Raw genomic sequence first — 20,414 nt, 5'->3', positions numbered from 1 at the left:
TCTGACTCTCAACTTACTCTAATAAAACAATCAAGTCTTCTTTGTCAGCAGCTCAGGGTTGATTGTTCTTTCTAAAGCTTGACCTTTGTACTGTTTCTAATCCCTACCTTCTCATATATATAGCCGCTGCCTAGCAGATACGCTTTGATTTATTTATGCCACTTGCATGCATAAGCTATCGCTCGCTGCAAAGCTGTGATAGGAAAGTCACAAAAGGAAGGTGACCTCATCTTATAAATTGCTTAGATAGATCTTTTGGTCAATGGTGGTTTAGAGAAACAGTTCAACACATGTGCCCTTTCCTTCTACTGGTCCCTTACCAATTTAAGTGTTCCTGCAGTTGTTACTTATTCATTTTTTAATTGACCAAGCCTGAAGCCTGCTGACTATACTAACCTGACTGAAAAATCAATGTTTAACAAATAAGTGAGGCGTTAACTGTATGAAAGTTAGTCATGTCAAAAACACACATGACTGCCCCAAATAACCATCTCATGTCCTACAGAGTGGGTTTGGTTTAAATTTCCTATCTAGTCGCTGAAATATTGAAATATTTCAGGGATTCCTGAGGATTTCATGGTTAAGAAAGTGTGTGAACTCCTCCTAAAAATAATTTCAAGTTGAGAGCAATTGCCCCAGAGGAAAGAGCAGGGAAACTAGAATACAGAAATTCTGCTCTTAGGTCCAGAAAAATTTTATATCAGGTCCTGGGAAAACTGCCAGAAATTCACATTGCCCTTGATGCCTTTTCCAGATGCCTAAAGGAGGGAATTTTTATTTTAAGTCTTCTGATATATATGCATTCTTATTGTATTTTCAACCCTTAATGAATTCCACATGTTCCCTTTGCTTATTCTTGGGTACTCAGGACTGAAATACAGGCCAGAAGGGGACAAATTTTTCTTCTGACCTTTCCACTCCATGATTACTTTTGAATTGTAAATGATGCACTTTTGAAACTGTGAGTTCCCAGCTGCTTTCATCTGGCTCAAACCATTATCAAATGGTGGCAATCTCCAAAAGATGATCAGATATGGTGGTACCTGTACATTTTTCATTTTGCTTTGTATATATGAGTACCTCTCATATGAAATGATTCCTGAATTCAGAAGACATTTCTGGTAAATATCATAAACCAGCACCTTCATTTCTGCGCCACTAATCTCAATTGTAACTTCCAAAAGTTTTTTTAATGCTTAACACCAAATTAAAGTTTTTACCTTTGCTTACAAAATATAAAAATATAATATATTAAAAAACATAATTGATCAAGAGGATGAGAAGACAAGCCACAGACTGGGAGAAAATATTTGCAAATGACTGATAAAGGACTGTTATCCAAAATATACAAAGAACTCTTAAAACTCAACAATGAGAAGACAACTGGACTAAAAAATTGACCAAAGACCTTAACAGGCACCTCATCAGAGAAGATATACAGATGGCAAATAAGCATATGGAAAGATGCTCCACGTCATATGTCATTGGGGAAATGTAAATTCAAAGAACAATGAGATAACACTACCCACCTATTAAAATGGCCAAAATCCAGAACACTGACAGCATCAAATGCTGATAAGGATGTAGAGCAACAGGAACTATCATTCATTGCTGGCAGGAATGCAAAATGGTATAGTCACTTGGAAGACAGTTTAGTGGTTTCTTACAAAGCTAAACATACTTTGACCATACAATCCAGCAATGGCACTCCTTGGTGTTTACTCAAAGGAGGTGAAAACTAATGTCTGCACAAAAACCTGCACGTGAATGTTTATAGCAGCTTTATTCATAATTATCCAAACCTGGAAGCAACAAAAGATGTCCTTTGGTAGGTGAACGGGTGTATCACAGTTTTGTGGTACATCCAGACAATGAAATATTATTCAGCCCTAAAAAAGAAAAGAAAAGAAAAGAAAAGAAAATCCAGGGAACTTCCCTGGTGGGCCAGTGGTTAAGAGTCCACGCTTCCGGGCTTCCCTGGTGGCGCAGTGGTTGAGAATCTGCCTGCTAATGCAGGGGACACGGGTTCGAGCCCTGGTCTGGGAAGATCCCACATGCCGCGGAGCAACTAAGCCCGTGCGCCACAACTACTGAGCCTGCGCGTCTGGAGCCTGTGCTCCGCAACAAGAGAGGCCACGATAGTGAGAGGCCCGCGCACCGCGATGAAGAGTGGCCCCCGTTTGCCACAACTAGAGGAAGCCCTCGCACAGAAACGAAGACCCAACACAGCCAAAAAATAAATAAATAAATAATTAATTAAAAAAAAATTATTAAAAAAAGAGTCCGCGCTTCCATTGCAGTGGGCGAGGGTTCGATCCCTGGTCAGGGAACTAAGATCCCACATGCCGTGGGGCATGGCCAAAAAAAAAGGAAAAGAAAATCCATGGAGGAAAGCCATGAAAAGACATGGAGGAATCTTAAATGTATATCACTAAGTGAAAGAAGCCAGTGTGAAAAGGTGCTACTGTATAATTCCAACTATATGACATTCTGGGAAAGGGTAAACTATGGAGACAGTAAAATGATCAGTGGTTACCACGGGTTGGGGGGAGAGATGAATAGATGGAGCAGAGAATTTTTAGGGCAGTGAAACTACCCCATATGACACTTTAATCATGGATATATATCATCATACATTTGCCCAAACCCATCGAATGGACAACACCCAGAGTGAACCCAAAGGTAAACTTTGAACTTTGGGTGATAATGATTTGTAAATGTATTTTAACAAAATACCACTCAGTTTTAACAAATCAATTTTATCAGTTTTAACAAATACCCCACTCTGGTGGGAGATGTCAAAAATAGGGGAAGCTATGCATAAGGGGGGGCTGGGGCTATATGAAAATGTCTGTATCTTCCTCTCAATTTTGCTGTGAACCTAAAATAAATTCTACTGGAGACTGCAACAGGAGACTTAAAGGTTAAGATGTTAAAATGGTGCCAAGCTACAATCTTTGCTACAATGGTTCCCATTTTGCCATTAAAATATCATGAAAAAGTTTTTGAAAAATAAGAGTCAGCCATTTGCAAGAGGCATTTCCACTGACTACAGTGCAGAGGAAACTAAACCAAGAAACTTTATCATGAATATTTTATCCTCTGAGAAAGAAGAGCAAAATGGGTAGGAAGAAGTTAAGCCTTCACACTGTTATTCAGTCAGAATCTCCAAATCCCAGGAGAAGGCACAGTAGAATTACAGAGGACCAGGGAGGCAGGGGTGGCTGGTTACAGAACGTGATGGATAGACCCCTGGCATAAGAGGCTGCAGATAAAGCATCATGGGGAAGCATGCTGACAGCCTTCAGCATTCAAGATTGTAGTTTTTCCATTTATCACAGCTGATTAAAGAAGAACCCCAGATAGCCTCTGATTCTTGTCAACATAAATTCTCCTCCTTGCAGACAACTGAACAATGGGTCAGGGGAAGATCCTGTCATGTCGGTTGCTCAACAGGTGATAAATGTAAATGTCTGCAGGATTCCAGCATTTGGGTAGGTGAGTGTGGTCCTGCACTCTCCCTACCACTTTAGGTCTGTTTTCAAGAGGATGGTAAAGAGAAGCAGAGGAAATTTCATCTGCCAGTTGGCCAACTCTGAGACTGGAAGGAACTTCCCTTATTGACATGTAATAGGAAAACAGTCATCACCCCAACATAGGATAGAAAAAAACTCTATAGCACAAGGCAACAGAGTGCTATCTGAAGACTCCAAAGAAGAGTATACAACTGAAGACGATTTACTATAGGAAAAGAAAACTTTAGAAAATGTCTCTTTGTGCACTTAATAGGATGTGGGGAGATATGGTATCTGTCAGTCACTGGTAAGGTAAAAGTGTAAGGAAGCTAAAAATTTCACTGTGGAATTAAAAATGCCATTGGAGGCAAAAAAGCAAAATTGACTCTGCTGATGATCAAATCAGTAATTTATAGGATGAATATCAGTTTTTCGGGGAACCTTCCTCACTTCTCCATGGACAGTGCTCACAGCTCTGATTTCTCAAAACACAATCTGCTTACCTTTACAAGCCCTTACTTCACTGTGCTTCACTGTAATTGCATTTGGTGTTTGGCTCTGTCCCTAGACTGTGTGCTCCTTCAGGGAGGGAGCATATCCATGCATTTTTACCCCTCCAGTGCAGCATAATCTCTGACCAGTGGGCCCTAGTTAAGTGCCCGATGAAGGTATGAAATGAGAGTTCACAGTTGACTTGGCTTTCTTATTGGTTTACATTTTTGTTTTTTTAATCAGCATGCAAAAAACCCGGTCTGTGACCAAAGTATCATAGAACACAGGGCTAGAGTCTGGGATGTGGGGATACAGTTAAAACGTATGGACTGAACATTTTTTTTAGAAAAATAAGGCTAAAGTAGTAGACAAAAGAATGAGGATGGCATCAAGTAAATAGTAAATTAAAAAGTAAAGTAGTGAGACTCTTAGATTAATTTATTTTTAAATTTATTTATTATCTTTGGCTGTGTTGGGTCTTCGTTGCTGTGCGCGGGCTTTCTTCTAGTTGTGGCAAGTGGGAGCTACTCTTCGTTGTGGTGTGCAGGCTTCTCATTGCATTGGCTTCTCTTGTTGTGGAGCACGAGCTCTAGGTGCGAGGGCTCAGTAGTTGTGGTTCGTGGGCTCTAGAGCGCAGGCTCAATAGTTACGGCGCACGGGCTTAGTTGCTCCACGGCACGTGGGATCTTCCCGGACCAGGGCTCGAACCTGTGTCCCCTGCATTGGCAGATGGATCCTTAACCACTGCGCCACCAGGGAAGTCCCTTAGATTGATTTAGAATTGAGAAAATGTTACTTTCCTAAGGTCATGCTAAAAGCCAAGAGATTAGTCGCGAATACATAAAATACCTTTTATCACAAGATCAGGTTCCCTTTTCTTACTCTCTCACTTCTTTTCCCTCCCACCACCACCCCCCTTTTTTCTTTCCCATTTTCTCTTTAAAAAAAATCTTTACCATGCTTTGGATTTGCCAATGACATCTACAGACATTACAGTGCTAGCTCTTATAACAGATAAATCCTAAATCTCAGTGGCTTTAAAAAGAGAAGATATCCCTCGATAAAGTCCAAAATGTTCAAGGCCAACTTTCATAGACTTTCAGGGACTCAGGCTCCTTTCATTTTACAGTCCCTCTCCTCTAAAGCCTTGAAATCCTCTCCATTTCAGGTGGCAAATAGAGGTGCATTAAGGGACCTAATAGAGGTTCAAACAGGGAGGATTTTAAGGACCAAGGCCACAAGTGAAGCACATCACTTTGGTCATATCCTATTAGTTACTGCTCAGTCACGTGGCCACACCCAATTGCAAGGGAGACTGGGCAATGGAGTCCAGCTGAGGCTCTGAGAGAAAAAAATAGGTTTGGTGAATAACTAGTCTGCCTCTACCACAAACTCTAGGTTGTTATTCCAACAATAGATAATTGTGATATAGAGCACTATGTGTAGCTCTCTCCTTACTCTATCTCCTACTTATCCTTGCAATAATCTGACGGAATTGGATATTAGTATGTCCAATTTAGTAGCCTAAGGTCACGTAGCTCTGAATGACAAACGAAAATTTGTATCCCATTCTGACTCCAAAGCCCACTGCACTATGCTGCATTTCTCCAATTAAAGCATAATGTTGAAGTGAGATTATAACCTGACTGAATTGTGATTAAGCTTAAAAGATCATGTAACTGCCACATCATCAATAGAGTTCATCCTGTGAGATGTTTTTCCAATTAAAACGATGGACTTACATTAATTTACCTGAACGCTTTCCCATTTTAATGTATAACATAGATCTGAGGAGATCATTGCAGTCTCTTGTACAAGAATGGAGCAATAGTCACTGACCTATCACTTACGGCTCCTTTGCGCTAACAGACTAACAAAGTTGCATTTCCAGAGTGAACACCTTTATACCTCATACTTTTCAAAGACGTTTTAAATATATGGTTTCATTTTATATTCACAACCCTTTGAAGAGCAGAGACATCAGATATATCCATCTATAATAATAATGAATTATTATTCATGAATAATAATAATAATTCATTATTCAATGAATAATAATAGCTAAGTTAGCAGGGAATGCTGCTAGGCACTATGTATATAAAATACATAATATTGTATATATTATAATAAGAATAATTAAGTATAAGTATAATATATATCTATAATATATATAAGATAAAGATCACTTATACATTATATTATACATATGTATATCTTTCACATTTTAAGATACTTATATAATTGCTTATATAAGATACTTATTATACCTTTATTATACATTTATATATGTATATATAAATATATGTATGTGTATATATATATCTTCATTTATTTATTTTTAAAAATATTTATTTATTTATGCATTGGGCTGCACCGGGTCTTAGTTGTGGCATGTGGTATCTTTAGTTGCAGCATGTGGGATCTATTTTCCTGACCAAGGATCGAACCCAGGCCCCCAGCACTGGGAGCGCAGAGTCTTAGCCAGTGGACCACCAGGGAAGTCCCCTATATATGTCTTCATTTAATCCTCAACACCACTTAATGAGTTAAGTGTTTTTATTACCAGTATTTTATTGATGGGGATATCAAGGCACAGAGGGTTAAGCAACTTGACGGAGGCAACAGAGTTGAGCAGTGAAGAAAATAAAAACAGGTTAGGCTACCACTGAAAGTCTCCAGTAATTGTCCTAGAGTTCAAGTTCATAGGTTCTATTTCTTTGTTTTCAATTATCCTTGCCATATATTATTCCTGTTCCTCAAAATACTTATCAATTGGGGCTTTCATGACATTCCCTATTCTTGCTCCCCTGCAACCTCATTACACTTTATTCCATGAGCATGTTGATCTGAGTATGTAAAACCTAATAGCTCCTGTCGTTTCACCAAAAAAGCCTTGCTATTTAAAGCAGGAGGCAAAAACCTAACTTAGCTGTTTCCTAAGGTAAATCCACAACTTATTTATGCAGAGAAATCCCTAAACTTCCTCTAAAACAAAGGGCATATATTCTATCTAGGCATGTATTTGAGATATTAAAGAAACATCAGTTTTCTGGGGGTGGGGGGTGGGGGGCACATGGTTTACAGGATCTCAGCTCCCTGACCAGGGATTGAACCCAGGTCACAGCAGTGAAAGCCTGGAATCCTAACCACTAGGCCACCAGGAACTCCCATCAATTTCCTTTTAAGAAAGATTTTTTAAACTTAGTATCTTCTGTCAAATTTCTGGTGCCTAGCACAAAACTGGAGGCCAAAAAAAAATTTTTTTAAGAAATCTTTTGAAATATTAGTCATTTTAAGTGACTCACTCCCTAAAAGAATTTGCTTAGGAGTCAAAGAAAGGTGACTTTAATATCCCAGAAACAAAACCCTGATCAATTTGTTCATCCATTCAGCCTATGATGACTCTGTTCCGATGGGGAAAATAAAAAACACTGAAATTGAACCGGTCACTGGAAAACTCTCTTCCTGGTTTATCTTTTAGTATCTAAAATGCCAGTTGGAACTTCAGGCAAAACGTCATTTGTAGAACAGTCTTGTGGCACAGACACTGTATCCATCATACAGAAAAAGACAAGGTGCTCCGAAGAACCAGGTGCTGGACCAAGGAGGAAACGTTTTCTGTGTCTGCTACCGGTAAGTTCAATCCTCTGCGGAACTTGAGGCTGAACTCCTGTGAGGCTCCTTTGTCAGCTGTGCCTAAAGCAGGGCCCTAGTAGGTGCTCAGTAAAGAGATGTTGGAAAAGTCAATGAGGCCAAGATGGAGTTTACACATGGGTAGTAGGAAGAGCTCTGAGTTCTATTAACTCCAGACGACTTTTGCAACTGGTTTTGCAGGTCAACCAGGCACTCATCTTTTCTAAGCTCTAATACATTTAAAGGAAGACGGATCAGGGACATTTCACACTGTGAATATATCTCTTAGAACTTCCTTAAATTGACTGGGTGGAGGCCCTACCGTTTTAGGTTGGCACGTTAAGGCGGCACCTGCAATTTCCGCCCTTCTCTTTCCTCTCTTCCTGGCTCCGGGTCCCTGCTCCTCGCCCTGCCTGCGGCCCACCGCCAGCTGGGTCAATCCGGGCCCCGGGAACCCCCGAGCCCCTAAAACCTTGCTTCAGGAGAAAATACGTAATCATCATTACATTTTAAACCACTGCAGCATGAGGCCTTTAAGTGAAAGCTTTATTTGGACAGAAAAATGTAACCTACGAGAAACGAGGCAATACGGTCAAACCTCTTTCTTCGCCTCCCTTCTTGTTAAGGCCTCCACGGTCACCTCAAATCCTCCATCTAAGGAAGCTGTCTTTTCCCCTCGGCGGTTGTAGGCTTTGAGAGCCTCCTTCCAGGCCTCAGCTCCACCCGCCCGCCCCACCTCAGCCCCACTTCGCGCCCACCCATTGTCCCCTCGCAGCTGTCATTGCGCGCTGATCCCCAAGTCCCGATTGGAAAACCATCCCGTCGCTCAGCCCACCCTCTGGGACCGGACGCCTCACTCTCTGCCGAGCCTTAAAAGGCCTCCGGCCGCTTTCCGCGAGCCAGCAGGTAAAGCCGCAGCGGCGGAAGGGAGAAAGGGAGGGGCCGCGCGCCCCGGTCGCCCCGCCCGGCGTGAGGGAGCAGCGGGCTAGCGGGGTAGCGCGCCACCACGCCCCTCCCCGACCCTCTGACCGCGCCCTCCCACCCCCCCAACTCCAGATCATAACGCCCGCGCCGCGGAGCCGCTCTCGTAATCCCGCCCCTCGGATGGCCCCGGGGGCAGCTACCACCGCGAAACACGGAGGGCGGGGCGGGCCAGGCGGCTGGGAGGTGATGGGGGGGAGGATGTGAAAGGTCCCGGATGTTGCTGAACGGGAGCCCCTTCTAGAGAGAGTAACTGGCGCAGGCGCAGACGGATCGCACGAAAAGCTACGGTGGGGGTGGGGAGAAATTTCCTGCTGGCTGGTTTAGAAGAGTGAGCCGGCGGAGGTAGCGGAGGGATCCAAAGGGAAGGCGAGTGAGGGGTGGGGGTATTGGTGGCCAGGAGAAAAAAAAAAAAAAGAGCTTCCTGTTCAGGCGCACTCAGGACAGGAGTAGAGAAGCTGGAAGCCGAGCGGGCTGGGGAGGAGTGTTGGGAGCGGAGAGGACGCGCGCTCCTCCGCTCGCCCTCTAGTGCGGACGGGCAAGACGGCCGCGCGCTGGAGAGCGGCGGTTGCTCTGGGCCCCCTGAGCTGTGGGCACCAATCAACGGTTGCCATAGCAGCGTTTGACGTCATCGTGCGTGTGGCGCCCCTGCTGCCGGGGCTGGTGATTGGAGGAAACCCCGTGTCTGCGGAGCGGCTGTAGCCTGTGAGCAGCGAGATCCAGGGACAGAGTCTCAGCCTCGCCGCTGCCGCCCAGAGACCGCTGAGCCCCGTCCGTCCGTCGCCACCCACTCCGGACACAGGTAAGGGACCCGGCCGCCGCCGCCTCGCCCGGCTCCTTCCTGTCCCAGGCCAGCCTTCCGAAAGCGCGGGGGCCGTCCCCGCTCCGCATCCCTTCAGCCCCACTCGCCCGGCGGGAGCGGCGCTGGGCTGAGGCGGAGTCTCCTCAGGCGGAGACGGGCGGCGGCTTCTCTTCCGCTGGATTCGGGCGGGCGGCTCGCGGCTGCTTCGGGCTACTTGCTTCCGCATCAACGCCTCGGCCGCGATGAGCGCCCGGCCCCGGTCCCGTCCCCCTTGGTGGGAAGGGCGCCCACACGCCAGATCCCCGGGACCCGCCCGGTCGCCGGCTCCCGGGGGTGGCCGAGGCACCGCCGGCTGCGATCCGTTCCCACCCGCGCCCCCGAAGCTCCCTCCTCAGCGCCGCCCCGCTGCCCGCTTCCGCCTGAGATAATGACTCGGCGGCTGCGGGCATTGCAGTGGCGCAGGTGAGGCCGCCCCCTCCCCGCCGCCTCCCCCTCCTCTCCCCTCCCCTGCTTCTCCCGCCCGCTCCTCGGCGCAGCCTCCGCGCCCCGCGCTGCGGCGGCGGCACCCAGCCCTCCCCCACCCGGGCGGTGGCGCGGCGGGAGGCCCGAGCACCGGGCTGCGAGCCGGGGCGGCCCGGAAGCGCCCGCCAGGTAGAGCTGGGCGAGGCCGCACTTCGGGCGACCCGGCTCCGGGGTGGGGCTCGCCCGCGACCCAGAGCCGAATTTCCTGGGTTCCGCGGGGGGGGGACTTGAATATTCCTGGCGGGGTGGGGGATGGGCTGGCTCTCTGTGTCCGGGTGGAGGGGGGCTGGGAGCCCAGGTAGGGATGGGGAGGACGGTGGGCCGCGTGTCTCGCTCGCTCCCGCGGGGGCTGAAACTGAAGGGTCCTGGTCTGGGTGTGTAGACGGGGACCTCGCTCTGCGGGGCGGGTGAGCCGGAGCATAACAGCCGGCGGTGGCCCGGCTCGCCTGGGTGTGGCTCGCCCCTCCCCCACCTGCCGCAGCTGTCGGATCCCCGTAGACTAAGTAAGCACCCGCGGTGGCCGGTGGCGGACGGACGCCGGTGGGAGAGTGGGGTGTGTCCGCGGCCGGCCCGTCTGGTTCCGCTTCTGCGGGCGGCGCTGGCGTCGGTGCCCCCGGCGCGGGCGGCTCCCCCTCCCCGGCTCGGGCGGGGGCGCGCGGCTCCTCCCTCCGGCCCCGGTGGGGGAATTAACACTCGGCAGTAGGTTGGGCTCCTTGACACAGATCCGCCATGACAAAGAGGGAGACTCGGGGACCGAGCGGAGGCACCAGCTTGGGCGGAGCCAAGGAGGGGGGTTGCGGATGGCGCGGACGGAAGGGTTTGCACTTTAAAGTCGCAGTCGGCCCGTTTTCATTTCACCCTCCTCGACGTCTTAGGCCGGTTAAGGGTTAAATGGGTGCGGCCAGTCCTTGGAGCGCTGGTTATTCTAAGAAACCTAATCCATTTCCCGCTTGTACCCGAGGGGTTGGGGAGAGAAACCTTTGTACTGGTCTTAGATAATTTTCATTAGAAGCAGCGTTAGTCCGAGAGCGTTTTTGAGTTCCTAGGGGAGAAATTAGTAATTTCAAGAAGAGGGGGGTGGGGAGGTTATGCGATCACAAATTTTAATTTTCTCATTGAAACAGTCTAGTTCCCATTCAAGCTCGCTAATCACTTGTTCAAACACAGAGGACCTGTGCCGATTTGGTTTTTTTTTAAAAAGAGTATTGTGGGATTTCCCTGGGAAGGTAAAGAAAGGGAGTCATTTCCCGTAGTGAATGACAGTGACTCTTCTGTTCATCATAAATCCTGTACCCTGTGGGACCCCTGTATGGGTTAGTAGCTTTCTGTGCTGCTTTAGGACCTTTCAGAAGGATATCTTAAGGAGTAGTAAAACGGGGGAAATTGAAAAGTCGAAGGAGCTTTAAAATGAGAAAGAATTAGGAAGTTACGATATAAGGGCAGCTCGGGTGATAATGTATTCAATTAAATTTTGACTACTAGGAACAATGCAGTAATTCTGCATTTAAACTGAACAATGACATCAGAAACACTGGTGACACCGGGAAGCACTTAATATATACATTTTAGTGCTCGCAGATAGTAAGAATGAAGTTCCAGGATTCATGGGTGTTATTTTTCAAGCCTGTGTGCATATAACAAGGTACAGATAAATGAAACGTTAGGGTCAGTTATGTATTGATCCTTGGTGGTGGTTTTACATTCACAGTATCTTAAAACAAGCAGTTTGGTCATTTCTCACAGAAAATTGGCATGCTACGATCAGCTGTTGCAAAGATCAGTGGACTTGGGGTGGGTGTGATACCAACTAAAATTTAAACACTCCTGACAAGCGTAGCTATTAACAAAGTAAAAGGACATGAATTACATTCAACTGACAGGTATCGTGATTCTGGGAGTGTGATAGTATAATGTTCTTCATAGGTGGTGTTTTCACTAAAAGCTGCTTAATTTTGGATTATTTAGTGATACTTGAAACTGGAGTTGAGATTTTGACCAAGTAAGATAACGGTTGGTTTTTAAGGCCGCCTCTTGGTGAAATGTGCTTTAACCTTTTGTGAAATTAGGATCTTCTGAACAAAGATGAGGTAATGCAATTTTAGTTTTGCTAAACCAGTGTTAATGGCTTTAAATGTACCCTCTGCATGCTGAGCATGCCAGTTTTTTTTCTTAGCATTCTTTTGTGAGATTGCATTAAATTTCTCATGTAAAAAATCTTCCATAGGTAATTAGGTTTGAGGTGTTAACATAGCTTGTTTACAAAAGGTATAATTTTCAGTCTGTTTGTTTTAATGGAAAAAAATATCTAAATGCTACTTTTTTTTTCCCGGCAGAACATCCAGTCATGGATAAAAATGAGCTGGTGCAGAAGGCCAAACTGGCCGAGCAGGCTGAGCGATATGACGACATGGCGGCCTGCATGAAGTCTGTAACTGAGCAAGGAGCTGAATTATCCAACGAGGAGAGGAATCTTCTCTCAGTTGCTTATAAAAATGTTGTAGGAGCCCGTAGGTCATCTTGGAGGGTCGTGTCAAGTATTGAGCAAAAGACGGAAGGTGCTGAGAAAAAACAGCAGATGGCTCGAGAATACAGAGAGAAAATTGAGACCGAGCTAAGAGATATCTGCAACGATGTACTGGTGAGAATCAAACCATTCAGTTTAGCGTCGCTATAATATAGAGTTCCTGTAATGCGTATCAGTTAGGGTACTCTCAACTTTTTCTTTCTTTGGTTTTTCTTTTCCTTTTAAAAATGGGGTGTTCTAGATTTACAAGTCTTTCAGGGTGTCATTACTAAAAGATGTTAAGACAATTGTATAAGGTAAATGCAAAGATGATTATCAATCAGTTCAAATAGATTAGTAGTGTTTTTTGTTCTAATTGAAGAGGTGAAGTAATAGTATATCATTTCAGTTATGGTTAGAATATTTGTAGTAGTTCTAGAGCTGATTTTCTTTAAAGTACATATATGGATGCAGGAATTTTACATACCCTGTTTTAGGTAAGATGTAACAGGAGACTCACTGTAGACTTAATAGCCTTCCCTGGATTAGCCACTATAATGTTAATGTAATGAGTCAGCCATGCAGAAAACTGGCTTCACAGTTGCTTTTGCCTCTTCCTGCATTTAAGTGTTGGAGGTCAACTTTGAACACTGACAACCACAATAAAAGATTATGAAAAACTGAAGCTTGATTTTTCCAGGTTCATTCAAGAAGTATTTTAAGTATTCAGTATCTACTTGTTGAAGCACTGCTTCTCTAAATAGCTTAAAAGAATTGAACATTACATTTTGGTTAATTTTAAAATTTTCCTGCAAATGATGATTTTCTGTGTCAGAAAAGTTTAAATCTGAGGATAAATTGGTAGGAGATCCAACCATTTAGCATGTAACAACCTATATACACTAATACTTTCCCCTTTTAATGAAGCAGGAGTTTTTGGAATAATATTTGAAGTGGGTTTTACTAAATGATTTCTCTTGTATTTCAGGATTTCAGGTTACACATTGGGTCTCAGTATGGCAGGGCTCTGGTATATAGAGAGATGCAGTATCCCAATTCCTCTGAAAATCCAGCTGCACTACTTAATTATTTGAACCTTGTTCACGGAAGAACTACTATAACGAGCGATATAGGATTATTTCTCATGTTGTGGGTTTGGAGTTTTTGTTAAAGTTATAATGGTATTATGATTCCTTTATACTAGTCTGAGACTAATGGAATATCTTCAGTTCCTAAATTATGACTTTTTTTCTTAAATGATAATTTTCTTTAGGCTATCTTTTTAAAGAACAATAATATTTTTTATCTTAACGTGGGCGCACAGTCTTATGTGGTGTCTGTCTTGTGTGTGGTTTGTTTTTGATTGCTTACTTGAAATCTTTACATTGATAGCTATCATTCATTTCTAAGATGAGAAGGGAGTTCTGGCTTTTATTTATGCTAAATGACAAATGCTCATCTTGTGGTTTGCTAAGGTAATTAAGAATATTTAAAATTTGAAAATATAATATTTTCCTATAATAAAGAACATGTCGGGCTTTTCCCACCTTGCTCTGTTTACTGATTAGTACCGGTGTACGTTACTGAGTTTTGTTCTCTCTGATGTTTTTCCTCCAATTATTACACCTAATAGATCAAATAATTTTTATTTTGGTTTCAAAGAGTTTGCTACAAGTTATAATTTCCCTTAAGACAAAAGTCAATTTTAGGAATAAATGGGGGACGCAGTAACATTTACCCTCTACTTACAGCTTATTTGCGATTCCAGGTAGGTATTTGCATGTTTTCCACACAAGAAGTATAAAAGGTCCTGTCATTGTGAGGATTTTCCTAGGAAAAGACTATAGCAGTTTTAACTTTACTTCCCTTTGGTTTCCTTATCAAGGAAAAAAAATAGGATCAGTGGGTGAGAATAACTGGATTAATCTCTAAATAGCTTCTCCTTGTTGATATGATTATTAAGGGGGTTTCATACTGGTCACTACCCATGTTCTTCAGAATAGCACTGGCTTCTTACCAAGTCTAAACGAAATTTCCACTTGGAAAGTATAGATAAATGAAAGTTTAATTCTTTTATTATACAAAAGACTCAGAGAATCCTAAACAAGCTTTTGCTTCCAGCCTTAGTCTTTTCTAAAGTAAAGCTCCATTAGTGATCTTTGCATGGCTCATGCCTCCTAACATATAGTAGATACTCAAGTATTTGTTAAGTAAATGAGCAAAAAGGCTTCTTTTGGAAAAGAGGATAATAGAACTAGGTCAGCAGCACTGCTAATTTTCCAAGGCCTTTTCTGTTTCAACTTGGGAAAATTCGATATTTACAGATACTGTGATTCGTTACAGGCAGGCTTCTTCCTTTCCCTGTCATCTTTTTTCAGGCAGGTCATGTTGGCTCTGGAAACATCTTGCATAAAATTCCTTTTCCCCTTTTTAGTAAAATGGAAGAGTAAAATATAGCAGAACTGTTATTTCTCCTAGAGAAAAAAATTGTTTGAACTGATTTACTTGATGATTAATGAAAGTGTGCTTAATTATATCTCAATATCTTACTTATAAAAATATAACCAGTTACAATTTTTATTACTCTAGTTTTTTTCTGAACTTTGACTTTTAATTTGAGGAAAACAAGCAGGTAATTCCTTTTCAGAATTAACATTATTGGCATCAGTGATGAACCAGACTTCATTGTTCTATTGAGTACCTGTGTCATACTGGCTAAGAACATATTCTCTTTCTTCCTATTAGTGGGAACTAACCTCCACGGTTCAAAGTTTTTCTGAAGAGCTCTTTAGTCCATTATTAGGTTACCGCCATTCTGGTTATGTGCATTTTATCAAGTGTTTGCTTAATTTATACCATTTACTTAAGCAGAGAAAGAGCAGGGAACATGTTACTTTGGACAAAAGTTTTAGAGCATTACTGTGGAAAATGGTCACTGGCTTTATTCTTCACAACATGGACTTCTCTTTATGCCAGAAAATTTGCAGTTTTCTTCCTTGTGTCGTTAAATTGTGAACTAATGCAGTCTGCCTCTTCTACCAGATCTTAGACCAAAAGCTCTCGTGTTAGTGGGGGAGGGGATCAACACCTCTTCTGCCTAAACTCACAAGAAGCCAAAAAATTGGGTAGTTTATCTTGAACATGATGAAATGGAAAATGAAATGAGGATATGCATACTAGATTGAACCTAATTCAAACTCAAAGAAGAATGTAGCGTCGTAAAAAGAGCTCCAGGTTTTGAGTCAAACCGACTTTTTACCATTGAATAGCCGAGTGGCCTAAAGAAATCTTTCATCCCTCAGAGAAAACTGAGCTCAATTAAATGGGAATAATATCTACCCCTTAGGATTGTTGTGGAGAAAGAAAATCAGGTACTCTTAGTGCCCCAATTTATCTCAGTTTTGGGCTTCTGTTTAAAGCAGTGACAATAGTACAAACCTGCCTCTAATAATATAGAGGTCTCTTAACTCAGGAGTCCAAGAATGGGATTTAAAAGATCCAAGAAGCCTTAAAAATTGTGTATTTTTCTAGGGCAGAGGGCCCATACTGGCCAGAAAATTTTCAAAGGTTTCATTTAAAAATTGAAAGCCACTGGTATAAGGTAAAGAATGGCTTCCTTTCACAAATCAGTAAAATCATGAGTCTGCCATTTGTAACAGTTGGCAACAGTAGTTGTGTGATTCAGTTAACTTGACTGCGTTCCATTTTATTATGCTTCTCTACGTTTTTAAGGTGTGGTTTTTAAGGTGTGGTTGCTGGGCACTGGTTTTTATCTCTAGCTCATAGAACTGCCATTAAGCAGGAGCAAGCTAGGAAACCAGGCAGCTTTGGGGTCCTTCCTAGTCTGAATATGTTAACACATTTTTGACCAGAGACGTATTATGGCCACAGGCGTTAGTTTCTGCAGAAATCCCCTGGTCAATAATGTGTTAATATGTGTCTTAGGCTTTAAAAACTGCTATATAGAGTTTTAAGTTGAAAATTACTAGGCAGTTCACTTATTGGAATAAGGGCTTCTCAGAAGAATTCTGCAGTGTCATATTCATTTTCACGACTGTATATATTTACATGTTTTTGTCAAATAACTGCTTTTGGTATGTTTCAGTACAAAGACCTTATGTGACATAGCAGATAGCAACAGTCCCTTCCAGGAAGGAGTACATTGGATAGTCTTTTTGGGAATAAAATTCAGTAGTCTTTTTAAAAGAGTTTTCATGATAACCATTAAATATTGACCCTGGTGGGGTATTTTGTATATTTGGGAAGTCTGAGGTGTGTGAAGTGTAAATGAAAGAAAATAAAGGAACAAAGAAAGGAAAGGTAGATGTTTGCCATTTGGTGGGAAGGGGAAGAATAACAACTTGATCAAGAGCAACAGGTTACCTGTCCTTTTCTGGCATAGCAATACTTAGATAAGAATGAAGTCTTTCCTGCCTGTTCTAGGAGGAGATATAGATGACCTGGAGATGTTTAGTGATTAGATGAGCTGTGAAGATAGTGAAAAGTGAACTAAGAGGAAAAGATGAAAGGATTCAAAATTGGACTTAAAACAAAAAACCTGAGTAAAATCTTAAAGTAGAGGAGGAACATGCACACTTACGCATCTAATCTGCCCAAGAAAGAGGAAGAAATTGTATTCAGCCCTAGCAGAGGCTTTTGAATTAGAAAGGAGGGAAAATAAAGCTACCTTAGAGTTGTAATAGCATATGGAGAGTAATTTTGCTTTTCATTTTTTCTTCTAAAAACCCAACTTTATCAGTAAAGAAATCTTACTGGTAACACCTCAACAGTGGTACGGTAGAAGACCCAAGTTAGTTGGTTAATTGGAAAGTGGTTCAAGTATGTGTTCATACTTGGTCTAAACATTTATTTTCAATTAAAACAGATGTGTATGTTCATTTGCCCATTGCTAATGTGGAGCTAAGACCTTTTCTCTGAATATGCATAGATCCACAGTTTGAAAATAATTTACTAGATACCCCTAAAATAGATGCATCCATTACAAAATGCTGTTTGAGTTTGCATAGCAGAGTGAGAACTTAAAAGCTAGAAGAGTAATCAGTTCATAATCCTAGAAATATGCAACTTTTCTAATCTTTTAGTTTTTTGAATAACCCAAGTGGTGTGCGTGTGTGTGTGAGAGTGTGACTCTCCTTTCAAAACCAGTCGTTCGACGCATTCAGCTTAGTTTTCATAGGAACACTTTTCATACTTATATTTCATAACACTTAAGTAACATACCACTTTAAGTAATTATAGCCAAGTATAATGGCATAGTTCGGGGAACAAATATATGGGACTCTTAGTAAGGATATAACTGCTGATAGAAGCTGAAGGGAGTTCCAGAGAGTAGCTGAAAAACCTATCTGAAGTACTTAGCCCAAAGTCATGGACATGATTGATGTTTACTTAGGAATGAAAGGCCTAATGTAAAGCCAGTCTATTAGGTAAGTAGGATTTGGTTAATACAGCAAATTAAGTGATGGTTCATTCTTTCGGAACAGTAGGTGGGAACATTGCTTTATTTAAAAGCCTTTTCCAATAATTTTGCAAGAGATGAGGAGGAGAGAGAGGGGTACTGGTTAGATCATGAAGGGTCTACTATGTTATAAATTAAGGAATGTGGGACTTAGTGGCCATATGAAAACTTCAGGCAAAGGAAATGACACCAGATTTTGCCTCTTACAAGGTGTGTTGATAGACATGCAAAAACAATTCTGCTTTTATAAAGAAAATCAGAGCTTTTGATTTGACCAATTTTTTTGATTTCTGATCATCCGGTTCTGTTCTTTGGACTAACTTTCTCCTTTTACTAATGTCAGAAACAGAGTCTCAGTGCCCTCCATCATAGTTTATCATCATTCATATATTAACCTTGGGGTTTTGTTTGGAATTGGGGCTTTAACCTATGAAAGACATAGGGTTTTTTTTTTTTTCCCCCATGAATATAATACCTATTTTCATATCTGATGACTGGTTCTACCACATAGAGGGAGCCCAGTATGTGAAATAGTTCTTCATTTATAATATTAAATTAAATGTTATTGGACCATTTAGATTAATTTGACCACAAGTTTTTTATTCCAAAATAGGTGATCTTTGACACAGTTATACTGAAGAACATTTGTGTGTATGAGAAATTTTTTTAAAGTCAATTACGGGTGTTCTGATGTCAGCTAAGTTAAAAATTTAATGTAGTCCATTGAAATTCTAATAAGCATTAGAATTTTTTTTCTAGAATTCCTGAGATATTCCTCTTGTGATTTCATCCTGGTTTCCATAGCTCTTTTCTTTATTAGGGTTTTGCATTGAGAATGAACACTGCTCTTTAGAGGATTTAGAATTGCTGTCAATTTCAGCGTGCTACAAGCAAGAGTTCATCTTCCTTTTGAAACTACCTGTCCTTCCTAACCTCTTAATTTTTAGCACATTTTCTAGACTTAATCAAAATGATATCTTGGGCTCAACTTTGACTTCATTTTCTGATTGCAAGTTATTGCTGTGTTGCCTACATCATAGGTTCTCAACCCTTTACATTGTTGATACTCATTTGTATGATGCACTCCCGTGGGTAGTACCCAGGATTATTTGCCATTGCCATTGTACTAGTTAGTAGTAGTTCTACCCCTTACTCTCCCACTCAGAAGCATATTGGCAAGAAAGTGATGGTGTAAGGAAGGGTAAACTTGACCTAATTTTAATGGACAGAAGCTAAATTGTGAACCTTTTACAGCTAGTGGTGGTCATTCACTCGGACTTGCTATCTTTACTGTTCTTTTCCCGGTTCTATGCTATATACAGACAGCTCTTACTCTTCTTACCTTTTTATAAAACAGTGCTTTCCTTCTGTTCATTTGCTCCATCTTTGCCAGAATACCCTCTATAAAGCCTTCAGCTCTAGTTTGGTGGTCTTACTTTCCCTGACACAAGCCATTGCTAATTCCCATCTTTATGGCCCAAGGGTTTCCTGAGGGTTTCATTACTCTGATTTGTAACTTATTTTCATTTTGATGTCCATGTGGTTTTTGAACTTTAGAAGATTGGCTCTATTTCTTTATTCCCCCTAAAAACAGGACCACTGACATATGTGGTATTTAATATGTAAAGTATGCTGAAGGAATATTATACGCTTTTAATATTTAGGTGGCATAAATTAGAATTTGGCTTGGGAGAAATGGCATGCTTAGCCCACCACATTCTTATCAGTTCCCATTGTACTAAGTACATTTCTTTGCAACAGGTCATTCTCCTTTATTCTCTAGTGAGCATTTCCCTATAATGATGAAAAACTTTTATCTGTAAAAATTGCTATGCGGTAGCAGTTGTCGTTTGTCACTGATATAGTTTTGCATTTTCTGGTAAGGTATAATGTGACATAAGTAGTGATGTAGTATAAAATAGTCTTATATCTTGGCAGATTTCACTAATTTTTTTCTGTTGACGTTAGTTTGCTATAGTGTGGAACTTGGGGGCAACAAAGCATGGTTGAATATATCTGACTTCTACCAGTATGGTCCTGTTGCATGGCACATTCACGTTTGTTTGTATTGGAATAGATAACTAAAAGGTTTCAGCATGTAAGCTGTTTCTTTCTTTCGACAGAATCTGTGAGTTTTCTTCCCTTCTCCCCCAAATAAAAATACAGTTACAATGGTATTAGCTACAGGTAGGATGGCAAAGTAAGAATGTAAGGACAGTCAGTCAAATGTTAATCTATAGAGTTAAGTAAGTCAAACTAAGACTTTGTCCAATTGGTTGACTTGTATGCATGTTCATTCTTTTAAAACCTAGAAAAGGTGCAATTTTTGTAGTATTGGAATTTCATTTATTTGAATTGCTTAATGAGTTGGACATCATTAGAGAAGTTAGAAATGTTTTAGTGGAGGTTAACTTCCATCTCGCAAACAAGTTTCAGGATCTACGAGTTTTTTTAAATTAGCGGTATTACCAAGGAACCCAGTGGTGA

The 20,414-nt window shown here is 41.9% G+C and overlaps 1 protein-coding gene across 3 annotated transcripts in view; it reads left to right on the top strand.

Moving 5' to 3' along the window:
- The first annotated feature begins 8,868 nt into the window (after positions 1-8,868).
- The window catches only part of YWHAZ (tyrosine 3-monooxygenase/tryptophan 5-monooxygenase activation protein zeta), a 32,138-nt gene continuing 20,592 nt past the window's right edge, over positions 8,869-20,414 (top strand). The window contains exons 1-2 of one of the 3 annotated variants that reach the window (XM_082434344.1): positions 8,869-9,423; positions 12,279-12,583. In XM_082434344.1, the coding sequence (XP_082290470.1) occupies positions 12,290-12,583 (294 nt within the window). In that variant the 5' untranslated portion in view covers positions 8,869-9,423; positions 12,279-12,289. Of the gene's footprint in view, positions 9,424-9,863; positions 9,886-10,050; positions 10,075-12,278; positions 12,584-20,414 lie in introns of those variants that run through there. The other 2 variants (XM_082434346.1, XM_082434345.1) reach the window with 2 other exon arrangements.

Source organism: Balaenoptera physalus (genome assembly GCF_965194825.1).
Source record: "Balaenoptera physalus genome assembly, chromosome: 17".
NCBI lineage: Eukaryota > Metazoa > Chordata > Mammalia > Artiodactyla > Balaenopteridae > Balaenoptera > Balaenoptera physalus.
This window is presented reverse-complemented; position numbering and strand designations above follow the sequence as displayed.